This window comes from Lutjanus erythropterus, chromosome 15 (genome assembly GCF_056507025.1).
Source record: "Lutjanus erythropterus isolate fLutEry1 chromosome 15, fLutEry1.hap2, whole genome shotgun sequence".
NCBI classification, from domain to species: domain Eukaryota; kingdom Metazoa; phylum Chordata; class Actinopteri; order Lutjaniformes; family Lutjanidae; genus Lutjanus; species Lutjanus erythropterus.
The window spans coordinates 22124556-22139627 of NC_139331.1; the positions used below are offsets into that span (position 1 = coordinate 22124556).

General features: G+C 39.8%; 2 protein-coding genes across 2 annotated transcripts; one reads left to right on the plus strand and one right to left on the minus strand.

Annotated features, from left to right (window-relative positions):
* Positions 1 to 13: 13 nt before the first annotated feature.
* ndufb1 (NADH:ubiquinone oxidoreductase subunit B1) lies at positions 14 to 2129 on the minus strand. Its single transcript, XM_084737005.1, has 3 exons — positions 2061 to 2129; positions 613 to 757; positions 14 to 228 (listed from the first exon to the last, which is right to left on the minus strand). Exons 2-3 carry the CDS (start codon positions 750 to 752, stop codon positions 192 to 194), a joined length of 177 nt encoding a protein of 58 aa, XP_084593131.1. The 5' UTR covers positions 753 to 757; positions 2061 to 2129; the 3' UTR covers positions 14 to 191.
* Positions 2130 to 2332: 203 nt separating this feature from the next.
* Positions 2333 to 14726, plus strand: cpsf2 (cleavage and polyadenylation specific factor 2). The gene is made up of 15 exons (XM_084737002.1): positions 2333 to 2490; positions 2893 to 3059; positions 3151 to 3310; positions 3879 to 3984; positions 4080 to 4209; positions 4300 to 4415; positions 4942 to 5129; positions 5315 to 5605; positions 5778 to 5878; positions 6703 to 6906; positions 7007 to 7159; positions 8613 to 8835; positions 9133 to 9447; positions 12479 to 12613; positions 14231 to 14726. Exons 2-15 carry the CDS (start codon positions 2911 to 2913, stop codon positions 14321 to 14323), a joined length of 2364 nt encoding a protein of 787 aa, XP_084593128.1. The 5' UTR covers positions 2333 to 2490; positions 2893 to 2910; the 3' UTR covers positions 14324 to 14726.
* Positions 14727 to 15072: the final 346 nt, after the last annotated feature.

Below are 15072 nucleotides of genomic sequence, written 5' to 3' on the forward strand. Positions count from 1 at the left end.
AATAAGTACCAAATCATTTTGATGATAAAGGACATGTTTATTATGGGTTGATACAACTCAAAATATTACAGATCATTGGTTGTTCGAATTCAAAAACAAGATATAGAAGTCTTCTTAAATATTCTGATTTGAGGGCCACCCAGCAGTCATTCACACCACAGATGACGGGACACATTCCAGGTAGGGACGGTCTACTTCCAGGTCACCTCCTCACCAGGCTTCAGCTCCCTGAAGAGAGAAGAAGTTACAAAGTTGTATAAACTTCCACCCAAAGCAACACTGGCACTTAATGTTTATATGAGACAAGGTTTTAAAATGCTTACAATCAAATACAAAACTACCTAATTGTACCTCCTTGCATTTTATGTTTAATGTGACTTGAGCTCTGTTCAGGCTTAAACACCACAAATAAACAAGACAAATCACATAACATTTAGGGCTGTAATCAGCTTTTGAGCACCACACTGAAATAGTGTCCATCTAATAAATGTTTGGTTCGGGTTCCCACATGTTTTCCCTTTATCAGTGAGCATTCTGCTGACTTATATGTATAGTCAATGTGTCTATGAGCATGTTGTGGTACATAGGCAGAAAATGGCTTTTTATTCTTACCTGCTGTACAAAACACTTTTGTTCCTGAAAGCTGTCAGCTTTTGGTCCTGTTGTCTGTCAAGGTACCATCCAATCACAAAGCCCATGGGCACCAAGATGTTTACCCAATGCTCACGGGCAAGTGCTACAAAGTTAACCATGGTTCCTACAGAAATAAATAGAATACACTTTGTAACATAAAATCATTGAAACTGATTAAAACTTACAGAATCATTAGTTAATAAGAAAATGTCACGCTGCTATTCAAGTTCATGGTATTGCTGTAGCTTCTCCGCAGTGGAGATCTAGTAGTCACAGCATGTCAGCCGCAACAAAGCAGAGCAACATTTGCATAGTAAGGAATTAAGGTTGTCAAAAGTATTGATACTTTCTTGATACTGTATGTTTAAAATGATACAATATCCTTTCATTATAGTATGGAAAGTGCTGATTCAAGACCTCAGGTCAGTCTTTATTGTCTTGCTGCATAACAAATCAGACAATGTTTAGTGACTTTTTCTGCACCAGTACTTTGTGCAGGTTGTTCATTTAAACATGAACCAAGGATAAGATAATTTACAACTACAAGTCGTATCTGTTTTTTTTGTTTGCCAGCCACTAAATAAAGATGAATGCATTTTAGTCCAGAGACACTGAAATCAGTAAGAAGCTATGTCAATTCTTAGATGGTATCGCACTCAATCTACATTAAACGATTAATTGGAAACTCCATAATAAACTGACATTTTTCCCATCATAGGGCCAACACAGGAGACAGGGCAACCACTATTTTAGGACAGTCCATCTTTCTATACGGAAACTCCACAAAGCTAGTGTGACACAAAAACTACTGCACAAGTAAAGGTGATTGAACGTCTTTCTAATTTAAAATTGATAGTCTTGAACAACTAAAGCTATACCTTACATGACTGACGACAGACTTTACACCCTCGGGTTTCACCTTTGGGCAAGCGTATTTGTGTGGAAACCATATTGACTATGTGCTAACAGAAATATTATATACGGTAAGCAGTAAGCAACGTTAGGCAGGCAGAGCTCTGAGTTTATTATTGTTGATATTTTCAAAACCTCCTTATTCTATATTTAGCTATCTTATGTGAAACTACTATAAATGTAACAATGATTACCTTAAACTATACATGCGGTAGCTATAATTCCCCGATTGCACGGTGCACTGCATTATAAATACCCACAAAATGAAGTTAAAATGCAGAAAATATAAACGCCTTACATATTTTAAACCCCTACTAATGTAGTTAACCTAATTGCAACACAATCAGTAGCTAGTGGCTAGCTAGCATTAGCAATAGGTGACAGATTTTCGTTGAAAATAGTTTCTCATTTAGTTATTAATTAGATTTCTAGGTGCGTTTTACACAGTTAACGTCTTAGAGTTATAATGACTCGAACAATAAAAAGACACGACGTTGGAATATCTAAAATACTACCTTCTGTTTACACCAAGCCGTGGCCTTCAGCTCTTCATTCACCGAGCAGAGGACATTGGACTCTACCAACTGTGAAAACACGAAAGTGTTACAATAACTATAAAAACACTATTATTACCATTGTGACCCCGGTGATGAGTTATTAAATGACCTTCAACATATTAATTCAGAATAATTAAGCACGTTTTAAAGAATACAGCACGATAAAATTAGTTGTCTCTGTTTTGTCATAAAATTAATTTGTAAAAACACCACCATACATGGTATGTTCCTATGCCCTTTCACCCATGACGCAGTGGCTAACATGTTTGCTAGTCAAGTGTGTCTTCATAACCGCTAGCCAAAATGTCTTAAAGTTGGAATTATAGAAAATCCACGTGTTATGTTTCTATTCCAACGGGAGAAAAAATATATTATCTAATATTTAATGGTATGTGGCACGTTAATTTATCGATGCACGACTGTCAATTACATCCACAAGCCAAAATGTAGCTAGCATGCTAAATTGACAGACTTTGCCGGGTAATTTGTAAACGTTATTGCTAATAGGAATTAGCTGTGGCTAGCAAAGAAATAGTTTCTACTTTTAATTTACTCGCTGCCCAACTAGCAAGCCACATATTCCGCATTTATCACCCTCAAACTGATGCTAATTACATTATATTTTATACCGTGCAATTTCAGTTTACAAGCGAACCATGTTTTGCGTTTTCTTTGTTGACTAAATTGAGTGATTGAAACTGAATTACACCCTGCAGGTGATACTGCTTTGTTATTAGGATAGTTGCATTACGCTCAGCAAAATCTAAAGTTAATTTAATTGTAATTTCAGCGTTACAACTGAAGAAAAATGACGTCCATCATCAAGCTGACCGCCGTGTCAGGAGTCCAGGAGGAGTCGGCCCTTTGTTACCTGCTGCAGGTGGATGAATTCCGCTTCCTCCTGGACTGTGGCTGGGATGAGAACTTCTCGATGGACATCATTGATGCTATGAAACGGTAAACATGATATTCATATTCTGACTGCAGCAATTTACCCACCCGTCCTCTGAATTAAAACAAGTATACTATGTGCCTTTCCCCCCCCTAGATATGTTCATCAGGTCGATGCTGTGCTCCTCTCCCACCCTGACCCTATACACCTGGGAGCCCTGCCTTATGCTGTGGGGAAACTGGGTCTAAACTGCACTATCTATGCTACAATTCCTGTCTACAAGATGGGTCAGATGTTCATGTATGATCTATATCAGGTAAGAGTAAGGCGAGAAAAGTGTTGTGGTTCTGAATGTTGATATTTTTAAAAGCAAACTCAAGAAATAGTTTTTCATAGTCTGGCTTATGATTGAACTTTATTGTCTAAATATTTATACGGTTTAGCCTGTTTAGTTCATGGTATATCCTTTTATTTTTTCTATTTATTGGTATTAACTTATTTATTTTTCTAATATGTTCACAATTGTTTCCCTTTTAACACCCTATCTTTTTTTGTTGGTTTCACTCATTTCAATTCCTATTCTCTCATTTAGTATTTATTTATTTTATCTTGTGCTTTTAACCTGTCATTTTTCTTTTAAATTACTTTTTGGAGTTTTTATTTACTTTAATATTCTGTTTTGAGTTTTCATCCTGCTTCTGGTGTTTCTTCACTTTCTTCACTTATGATGGCGTTTTCTCAGTTCCTATTCATAATGAGTGCTGATATTATAAGAGTGCTTAGTTATTCACAAAGTAATTGCTTTGTGGGTGGGTGAGGTTATTATTTCATTGTGTGAGGCACTTTTTGCTTGCTTTCTCAATAATTTCTTTCTTTCCACTTAGTCTCGAAACAATAGCGAAGATTTCACGCTGTTCACCCTAGATGATGTGGACTGTGCTTTTGATAAAATCCAGCAGCTGAAATACTCTCAGATTGTCAATCTGAAAGGTGAGTTAGTTGCAGACCCCTTTCTAGTTCAGGAGTCACCCTGTTTATGTATCAGAGATACCAAAGTGTGTCATATCTTTCTTTTCACCTGACAGGGAAAGGGCACGGTCTCTCCATCACTCCTCTTCCGGCTGGTCACATGATTGGAGGCACTATTTGGAAAATTGTGAAGGACGGGGAGGAGGAGATTGTTTATGCTGTGGACTTTAACCACAAGAGAGAGATGTGAGCACGGACAAAACCATTCACGTGAAATGGAATTTACTTTTTAGTTTGTCTGTGAGTTTCATGTCCTTTTTCAACCCTCTATTCCAGACACCTCAACGGGTGCACATTGGAGAGCATCAGTCGTCCTTCCTTACTTATCACAGACTCATTCAATGCTACGTATGTACAGCCACGCCGCAAACAGAGAGACGAGATGCTCCTGAGTAAGTAATCTTCACAAGACTCTATAGAAGTAATGGCTAAAGGCTGCATCAAATGATAATTTTCATTACTGATGAATCTGTATATCACTTTCTCGATTAAATGATTAGATGGTTGTTCCTTAAAATGTCAGAAAATGAAGAAAAATGTTAATAATGACATCCTCAAATGTTTTGTTTTGGTCACAACCCAAAAATATTCAGTTAACTTTCATAGAGGAGAAAAGGGGCCAGAAAATAATCATATTTAAGAAGCTGAAACCATAGAATATTGGATATTAAAAAAAAAAAAGACTCAAAATCAAGCGATTACAAAAAACAAGTTGGTGATTATTTTAATAGTTTACAACTAATAGATTCATTGACTAATCTTTGCAGCTCTGGTATTTATTTAATGACATTAAGATTAGGTTCCTTTACGCTGCCATGTGTTAGGTTTCTTTTGTGTACCAAAGAGGAATGTACCATACATTAACCTGCAATAAAAATCTGCTTAAAATGTTTTCATTGCCATTCTTTTTACTTGCAGCCAACGTCATGGAGACCCTTCGTGGTGACGGTAATGTCCTGATTGCTGTGGATACAGCTGGACGTGTGTTGGAGCTGGCTCAGCTCCTGGACCAGATTTGGAGGACAAAGGATGCTGGGCTGGGAGTTTACCCACTAGCTCTGCTCAACAACGTCAGCTATAATGTGGTGGAGTTCTCCAAGTCCCAGGTATAGATCACGGATTTTCACACTGTGTCTTAGCTGTTAATTTATTTGCCAAATCTGATAGAAGTGTACACAATAACATTTATTTATCTTTGTAACACTGGTTCAAAGATGTAGCAACACATTATAATATAACTGTATATATAAAATTACTTTTCACTGGTCATTATTCTACCGTGTCTCTGTAGGTGGAGTGGATGAGTGATAAGCTCATGAGATGTTTTGAGGACAAAAGAAACAACCCTTTCCAGTTCCGGCACTTGACCCTGTGCCACAGTCTGGCAGATCTGGCGCGGGTGCCCAGCCCCAAAGTGGTGCTTTGCAGCCAGCCAGACCTCGAGTCTGGCTTTTCCAGAGAACTCTTCATCCAGTGGTGCCAAGACACCAAAAACTCCATCATCCTGACCTACCGCACTACACCTGGAACCCTGGCCCGCTACCTCATCGACAACCCCGGAGAGAAGATGCTGGATCTGGAGGTGAGACCAGCTGTCACAATCCTGATTTAGGGTTTCGATTTATCTCCTCATGCAGCACTTTGCCCCACGGGGAGCTCCTGTCTCTCACATTCAGACCCAGCTGAGGAAACAACAAAATGTGTCATTCTATCATTTGCACCATATCCATCTTTCGCTGTTCTCGTTATGACAGGTGAGGAAAAGAGTGAAGCTGGAAGGCAAGGAGCTGGAAGAATACCTGGAAAAGGATAAAATAAAGAAAGAAGCAGCTAAAAAGCTTGAACAAGCAAAAGAGTAAGTCTCAGTTGAAATAGCTGAAATACACACAGAACAAACAAGTGTGAAAGTGAAAGGATAGTTATGATTATTTGAAGTGTTGTTGTATGAGGTATAGTCACTGTATTAACTGCAGTAGATGGCGGTCGACAGGCCCCCAGTTTGGAGAAGCAGAGAGGGGAACCAGCAAGGAAGCTGAGCAATGCACTGCTGTGAACAAAGTCAGCAAAATGTATTAAAAAACTTTTAAATTAATATCAGTTTAAGTGTATGCTTTGGTTAGAATATTTTCACCACTTTACTTGCTCTCAGACAGGCTTTTTCAATGGGAAACAGCTGTTGTATAAGCCGTTGTGTTGCTCTCTCTAAACCAACCAAACTTGCATAGCGTACATGTGAACTGATAGTGATTTACTCCTCTATGCTTCTCTAAATGGGGGCCCTGTGCACCACCATCTACTGTAGGTAATACACCGACTATGGATACATAACTTATACAACCCCATTGCAAGTAATCCGTACTATCCCTTTAAGCGTTGGATGACTCTTGCAGACGATGCTTTGTCTGTTTGTGTTACAAAACATTTGATTCATATAATTTTACAGTCTGTTGACAGCTAAAATAGAAAATTATATAAAAGCCAACAGAAATGCAAATATTGGTCTAGATTGCAAATCTAAAATGGGCTATTTAAATGGAAATCTGTAAATTGGAGATTAGTCATGACACTTAAAGACAAAAACATTTATACTCAGCAGCTGAACAAAAATCTGTTGTCTGTCCTTGGAGAAAATTCAATGCATATATGAATATGGTTGATGTTTATTTCATGCACTTGCAGGGTGGATGTAGACTCCAGTGACGAGAGTGATATGGACGATGATCTGGATCAGCCAGCTGCAGTAAAAACAAAACACCATGACCTGATGATGAAGGCTGAGGGGAGCCGCAAAGGCAGCTTCTTCAAACATGCCAAAAAGTCTTATCCAATGTTCCCGACACATGAGGAGAGAATCAAATGGGACGAGTACGGGGAAATCATCAGGTGCTACATCACTGATACATGTCGATGTCAGAAACAAACTACACTGATCTGTATTTGCTGCCATCACCATCACCACCAACATATATTTGTTCTTTCACAGGCTAGAAGATTTTCTTGTTCCTGAACTGCAGGCCACAGAGGAGGAGAAGAGTAAATTGGAATCTGGGATGACGAATGGTGACGAGCCCATGGACCAGGATCTCTCTGTTGTTCCCACCAAATGTGTCTCCAGTATAGAAAATCTTGAAATTAGGTCAGTGATCCTCTAAGTCTGTCTGCAACAAACTCTGCAGATTTAAGGTGATAGTTTTGGATTATTTGAAGCGACGTTGTGTGAGGTACCTACAGTTGATAGTGGTCAGCATACCCCCAGTTTGGAGACGCAGCAGAGAGTCCCAGTGTAGGAAGTGAAACAACGTACTGCTGTGAACAGGGTCGGCAGCAAAACTTTTAGTCACACAAAAATCATTTTAAGTGAAAGTTATATTTGGAATATTTTCACAGATTTAATTTGCTGTCAGATTGCCTTTTCCGATGGCAAAAAGGCTGTTATGTAAGCCAAATATTGCGCTCTCTTGCTGTACCAGTGTCGAGTCAATGGAGTTGCTTTGAAGAGAGTGATACTGATTGGTAAAGGCTGTCTGATGGTGAGATAAAGTGCTGAAAATATTCCAAATATAGCTTACACTTAAAATGAATCCTACACAGTGTGTAGGATTTAGTGGCGTCTAGTGAGAACACAGAAGGCCACGTTTAGAGCCAGTGTTTGGTTCGGGTTTGGGTTAGGCAAAACAACGGCCTCAGAGGAAAAGGACATGCATCCTTCGTAAAATAATGTTTATTAGAGATCAGCAGGAAAATGGGAAGATATTACTGCAGATATTTCACTTCTCTGTTTTTTCCACATTTGATAGAATTTCCACCAACAACCCAAGCTGCATGTACAAAGTTAAAGTGAATATGTGCATCATAACCTGACAGTAAGGTTACAAAAGAATTGGGAGATAAAAATAAATACACTCGATTCACAATTTTGACTGGGGTATACAGGGGGAGAAAACAAAGCCCACAGACAAAAACAAAAAATCAAATTACAATAAAAAGACCAGATTCTGGATTGTATACTGCTTCATTGCATTTAGAGCATCGATTTCCACTCATTAATCTGTCAGTCATTCTCTCTAGCAATGGATTAGTTGTTTAGTCTGTAAACAAATTATAAAAGGCTTATTCTAAGGTAACAAAAACACAGCAATTCTTATTTACAGATGATTCTGTACATTGTTATGAATATTAGATTTAATTTCTGGCATGTTTTGCATATAAATCTCCATAAATCTTACACACTGAAGCATTAAGGAAGGCCCAGAATATGTTTTTCTGCTGACCATGTCCACAGCAGTACATTGCTTAGATTCTTTCACTGGGACTCCTGCTGCTTCTCCAAACCAGCAGCATGCTGACCGCCATCTACTGTAGATAATACACTGACTATTGTTAAGTATCTCATACATCCCCACTTAAAAAAAAAAAAAAATGTCCCTTTTAGGTTCCCCCATAAACTGCCACTAGCACTGATCGCAGTGGGTTATCTCTCCTGCATGAATTACAAATCCCATCAGGAAATCGCGTCTGCACTGGTATTAAACAATGTTTGACAAATCAGCAGCATTAAAAAGCTTCATCCTGTCCTGCTCCTCCTACAGGGCGAGGGTAACGTACATAGATTACGAAGGTCGCTCCGACGGCGACTCCATCAAGAAGATTATTAATCAGATGAAGCCCAGACAGCTGGTGATCGTTCACGGGCCCCCAGAAGCCAGTCTCGACCTGGCCGAGTCCTGCAAGGCTTTCAGCAAGGACATCAAGGTCTACACACCCAAACTACAGGAGACTGTAGATGCCACCAGTGAAACACACATCTACCAGGTCAGTAAAGGCCTGTTTGGTTTATATTTTGTTAGAGGAAGTTGTTGTATGCAAGTTTGTCAGTTTATACCTTTAATGTGTTTTGTAGATTGATAAATTTAAAGTATTTGGCTGTGAAATAGTAAAACCTGATAAATCTGTTGTTGTCAGGTCATTTTTCCACTTTTTAAAGCCTCTTAGCAATTGAGCCAAGAAATTGTCTGCCGCAAGGTTGATTTCTTTAGCAGTGATTATAGCTGAAGCATAAAAACAGCCTTCCGTGACGGGCCAATGTCTTCATCTTGTCTTGTGGTTAAGGTGCGGTTGAAAGACTCCTTGGTGAGCTCTCTGCAGTTCTGCAAGGCCAAAGACACAGAGCTGGCATGGATCGACGGCGTGCTGGACATGCGCGTGGTGAAGGTGGACACGGGCGTGATGCTGGAGGAGGGTGTGAAAGACGAGGTGGAGGACGGCGACATGGCGATGGACACCGCCCCTGATCTTGGCATTGACCACAGTGCCACGGCGGTGGCAGCACAGCGAGCCATGAAGAACCTGTTTGGGGAGGATGAGAAGGAGCTGTCTGAAGAGAGTGACGTCATTCCCACGCTGGAGCCGCTGCCTCCACACGAGGTGAGGCAGAGAACGCTTTATAGCAAAGTCGTTGCACTGATAAATCATTATTTCAGATTGTATTTGTTGCTGGTAAGCTTGCAGTTTCTCTCAACCCTTCTTGAAGCAATATTTTTTCATTTCCCCTGAAAAATGGAATTACTTTGTTGAAAATTTACATCTACTCCTTTCTCCCTAATTGAACAACCTCGAATCTATGAATATGCAAAGATTTTCATTTCAGGAGTTTAAGTGCTTGTCACAAGATGTCTCCCACTTCACTGGGAAGCACATGCTGCAGTGTGTGCATGATAATGGCTTCAAGTTGTCAAATCACACTTTTTTGAGTTGTATTGGACCGTGATCAGGGATGCATTAAGATTTTATTGATACCGCTTATCAATCCGGTACTTTTGAGGAGCAATCTGTAATAGCTGTGCTCCACAAGATGAGTACTGCAGTCCATATAGCAAGTTGTAGCCATAAACTGTATATCAAATAGGTTGAAATCCTATTTAATGTAGAATCTATGGTCCTACACTGTAAGTTTATCAGCTGTTTGTAACTGTCAACTGTCCGTCCGTTATAAACATCAACTACATTTAAAGTTTGTCAATGATTTCTCATGACTTATAGACAGACACTTACTTATTCTGTGAACATACAGCATCACTTTGAACTTTAATTAATCTCAAACAGTCAAACAGCAACACAAGTTACAGACCAGAATAGAAATTTAAGCAGGACACTGCGGCTGTGGTGTTGTTGTCAGAGAGCGAGTTAGTCAACCGGGCATGTTTCCTTAATCTCTGATGACATATCATGGTCACTTTATGATTTATTACAGTAGGTATACTACAGATATCTCCTTAAACAGTACTCTTTTCTGTTTTTATTTCTTTACTAAATAATAGCTTTTCAAAAAATACATTATTTTAAAAAATAATAATTTCAGAACAGGATTAGAATTTAATATTTTACATAAGTTTCTAGCGCATCAATCATTTTCCTGACCTCACAATACTGAGTGAAGTCTAGAGAGAATGAAAAACACAAACACCAGTCGCTAGCTGTCATTCATCCTGTCCTCTGTCCTCCTCCTGCTGCTGATGTGATTCACTGCCTGCAGGTACAGCTGGTCGAGGGAGGAAAGATTTATCTCAGCCAGCAGCAGCTGAGTTTACAACAAAGCCAAATTTTAAGAAGACTGGCAAACACAGCTGAAAGGCATAATATGCAGCATTTTCTGCAAAAATAATATAATATAGACATAATCCCTCTCATACATCACCTATGACCCACTAGAAGTGTGTGGTGGTGGCTGCCTGCTGCATGCATTTCCTTATTTTCTCATTATTTTGCTGTGCTTGGGATGCTCAGGACCAACCTAAAACATCTGTATTTGACGTCTTGGCATCTTTCTGGTGCGTTTATGAACAACTTGGATAAATTATGCTGATCCTAACTTTAACAGCTTGTGTAAAACAAAAGTGTACAGATGAGAGACTGTACAGAACAGATTGAAATATCACTTTCTACATCCTTGTGGAAGAGGTGTTTTGATAAAGTATTGGCTTTTTACTGGTAAAGGTTTTATCACATGCACTTACAGTAACTAGTGTAGCTGCTGTTTCCACCTTTGTTTTGCTGTTTGCCAACTTTGCTCTGTATGTAAGTGCAGAGGAGAGGCTGCAGTGTGATAATTACACCAAACCTTTAAAAAGTACTGATAAAAGAAGTGATAATGTCAGAAGTCATCAATAAATATGGTCTTTAATAATTAAGTGCCTGGGCCCTTTTAATACTGGATATTAGAGCCATCTCAAGCAATGTAAATATAGCTTTTGCAGCACCTAGTCGTGATTTTTGGTGCTGAACCAAGAGCATCACCAACAGCAACACCTGACATCACAGTCACAGGAACCACTAAATTACTGTCTGGAAGACGCCACAGGGATACAGTCATCAACTGCCTGCATTTTTGGTTATTTTTTGTTTGATGAATTAATTTATCCTCCACTTTCAAAGGTCTGTTTATGTTGGGGAGATGTTTGTTTGACGTTTTACAATGTGACAGTCAGCCAAAGAGGTTCACAGCCTGCAGCAACTCTCAATACTCCATTCAACAAGCAATGGACCACACAGTCCATTGTGGATCATCAACATGTAGTACCAACAAAAAGACGGCACATTGATCATTTGTGGTGTCTGTGAGAAGCTATTCCGAACATGTGCTTATTTAAGATTAGGAAGCTGCAATACCGGGTTTGGTACAAATCCCTAACCACGATTGGTTTCCAAACTAGTTGTAATGTCACAAATCATGTTTGTGCAAACATTCTTTGAACTCATATTTAAGGTGAGCACAGAGAAACTTTTCCCATCCGCTACATGAATATGAAAATTGAATTTTAATGGCAAACTCTGCACATGCATCATTTTGTACAGTGAAGGTCAAACATTCAAATGAAGCAACAGTAAACAACACATTTGTGAGTGGAGGAGGACTTTAAAAATACTGGTTTTACACTGTTATTTAGTAGTTTGATACCTCTCATGAGTGCTAAAAAACTGTGACAAAGGTCAGTAATGTCATATCAGGGACGCGTCCCATTGCTGACTGATCAGGTCACATAAAGTGGTTAGAAGCCTAAATAGGGTGCTGTACTTTAATTCATTGTAGAGAGATTTTGTGTTTGGCTGGAAGGCTTGTCCTATCTGCTTCCCATTTTGGCAGGTAACCTCATTTCACAGTCTTTATGGTCATGCAAATTACTAATGATTAATGAACTAGTACAAGCAACAGATGACTTTCAGGTCCCAGCAGCTGCTGCAGCCAGTGTACAAAAACTCTTTATTTTCAACTCTTGAGGCTCCAGAAAAGAGGCTTGGAAACAGCTTGTCCAAAGAGAAGAGTTCATCCCTTAACAGATAGCCATGGGACTCTGACTGAGACAGGACTGAGATGTGTTTTTTTTTTGTGAGTATGTCTCCACAAGGGCATTTAAGCAATTCAGAGTCTGACCGGCGCTGTCTTCTGTCCTCCCTCCAGATTCCAGGCCATCAGTCGGTGTTCATCAACGAGCCTCGCCTGTCTGACTTCAAGCAGGTCCTGCTGAGAGAGGGCATCCAGGCCGAGTTTGTGGGAGGAGTGCTCGTATGCAACAACATGGTGGCCGTCCGCAGGGTGAGTGTCCTTCCCACTGGCTCGGCAAGTGCGCTATCCATCAGCTCCCCGCGACGCTGTTCACCACCAGCCCTCGACAGGGAAAGCAGTCAGCCCAGCAGACATATGGAACAGGCCTGTTTTTTGCCAAAGCCACGGAATCAAAATGTTGAGCTTCTGGTTTTATTCCATATTCATATTGAAATCTATGAGCAAAGGAGTTGATATATAGCAAGTTAATTAAAAGAATGCAGAATTAAAAGACCTGTACAAAACACTTCAAAGAATGAAATGTCCAGACAAGACGCCTCCAAGAAATGTAACTTTAAAGGCCTTTGGCTCATCACAAAAAAATGCATCCTTTCACATCGCCTGTCTGCAGCTTTCAGAAACTTCTATTGTGCACTTTAAAGCCAACTCGCAGAGTATAATTTATCACTGCAACAAAGAGACACCGAATGAATACATTTCCAATGACATTAGTTTTTATTGCCTTAGATTCTGTTGACTGAGTCATCAGAAGCAGCGACGCACAGCTGAAAACTGTAAAGCAGTGTGACACATTTCAGCTTCTTCCTTTGTTTGATGACGGATTGTGCAATGAGCAATCAGCGCTGTTCAGTGCAGCTGGCAGCTTGTTTTAGATGCCATTAGAAATACAGCAGCTTAGTCTGGAGTCCATAGAAAGACATGCATAGGCAAAAGGCTGCAGATATCTTATGTGAACATATTTCTGTGTGTTAACTGGTATTAGGCAGTTAAATAAGCTCAAATTGTTAGCCTTGCAATTAAGTGGGATTGTTTACATTGGAATATACTGTAGTTACTGTAGTTTGCTGGCTGTTAGGATTAACAGTAAGAAGTATTTGCCAGTGAAGTCAGAGCCTGAGTTAGCTACACAGACCAACTGTTAATGATGGCTGACCGCCATCTACTGTAGGTAATACATTCATTATGGTTTAGTACTTTACAGCACCTTAAAATATCCAAACTATCCCTTTTAATAGGGTCTTGTTTCTATAATTTAGCTCAAAATGACAAAAAAACAAGTGTGGTTCTTGATGATTTAGAGGTTATGGTTTATTTACTCACACCCTATAAAATAAAATACCAGTACCTCACACAAATTGGAACATTAAACACAAAGAGAAACAAATGCAGTTTCCATAAGTAGGATAAAAAACCCCAGCGGCATATGAAAACTTCTCACCTCAGAAGAAACACACAGAGAAAAAGAATCACAGGCAGAACTTAAGAACTAAAGTAAAGGGAAAAGTGCGAGTGTGAGCCAGGATACCAACAACAAAATGCATAATTGACAAGAACTTAAAATAGACGCAACCCAGAAAATGAAATCAAAGAGAACTGAGACTTTTAAAGGAGTGCGTGCTTCTCTGTGTGTGTGTGTGTGTGTGTGCTATTTAAATGGGAAAACTTGAAGCGTATTGCTTCATTAGACATTTAAATCCCAAGTCTGTGAACGTCTGTGGGAGCGACTTGGAAACACATTTATTTTTAGAGGTCAGCAGCGCCGAGCTTCTACATCGATGTTTAAAGGTGAGCCCATGCTGTACAAACTGTTAATGAATGTTACGTGAGGACGTACATGACCTATGCATCTTTGTGTTCTTTGCCCAGACGGAGGCTGGACGCATTGGCTTGGAAGGCTGCCTGTGTGACGACTACTATAAGATCCGGGAGCTGCTGTATCAGCAGTATGCAGTGGTATAGCAGCAGCAGCAGCAGCAGCAGGAGGAGGAGGAGGAGGACGACACCACGCTGCAGAGGAGCATACCAGGGCAATACAGAGACAATCCTTTACGAGGACTTTACCCAGAGGACAAGAGTGTTCCACACTTGGGCTACCTCGGCCTCAGGGGCGGCTCCAGCTGTTTCATTGCAAACCTTGTTGTACATTTTGTAGGGTTTTTTTTTCCAGATAACCTTTTTTTATTAGTAGTTTATCTCCACACAGTGAGAGACAGATGTGTTCCCCTGGACTGACCTTCTCTGTGTCAACAGACTCATATTCCTAAAACTGTTCTCACTGTACAGTAACATCCTGATGCACTCGGTGGACTAAAGGATGTGTTTCCCCTCCAGTTCTGTCATTAAAAACAGTATTTTTTCCAAATATGCAGCACTGTTGAAAGTTTGTCTCAGATGTCCACAGTTAGAGTTGGGTATTGAAATTCAATATGTTTTTGACCCAAATGTGACGAAAGCATCAAGTATCAAAAGTTGGCTTTACATTCTTGTCTCAGTTCTTAAAGGGATAGTAAGGATTATTTGATGTGGGGTTGTATGAGCTAGTTATTGAGAGTATTAGCTACAGTAGTACCTGTGGACAGGGTCAGCCACAAAATGTATTTTAGTAACTTGCAAAAGGTCTGCCATTGTCCATAACTGCTTATCCTGACAGGTTGCGGTGGGCTGGAGCCTATCCCAGCTGATATTGGGTGAGGGGTGGGGTATAAGTC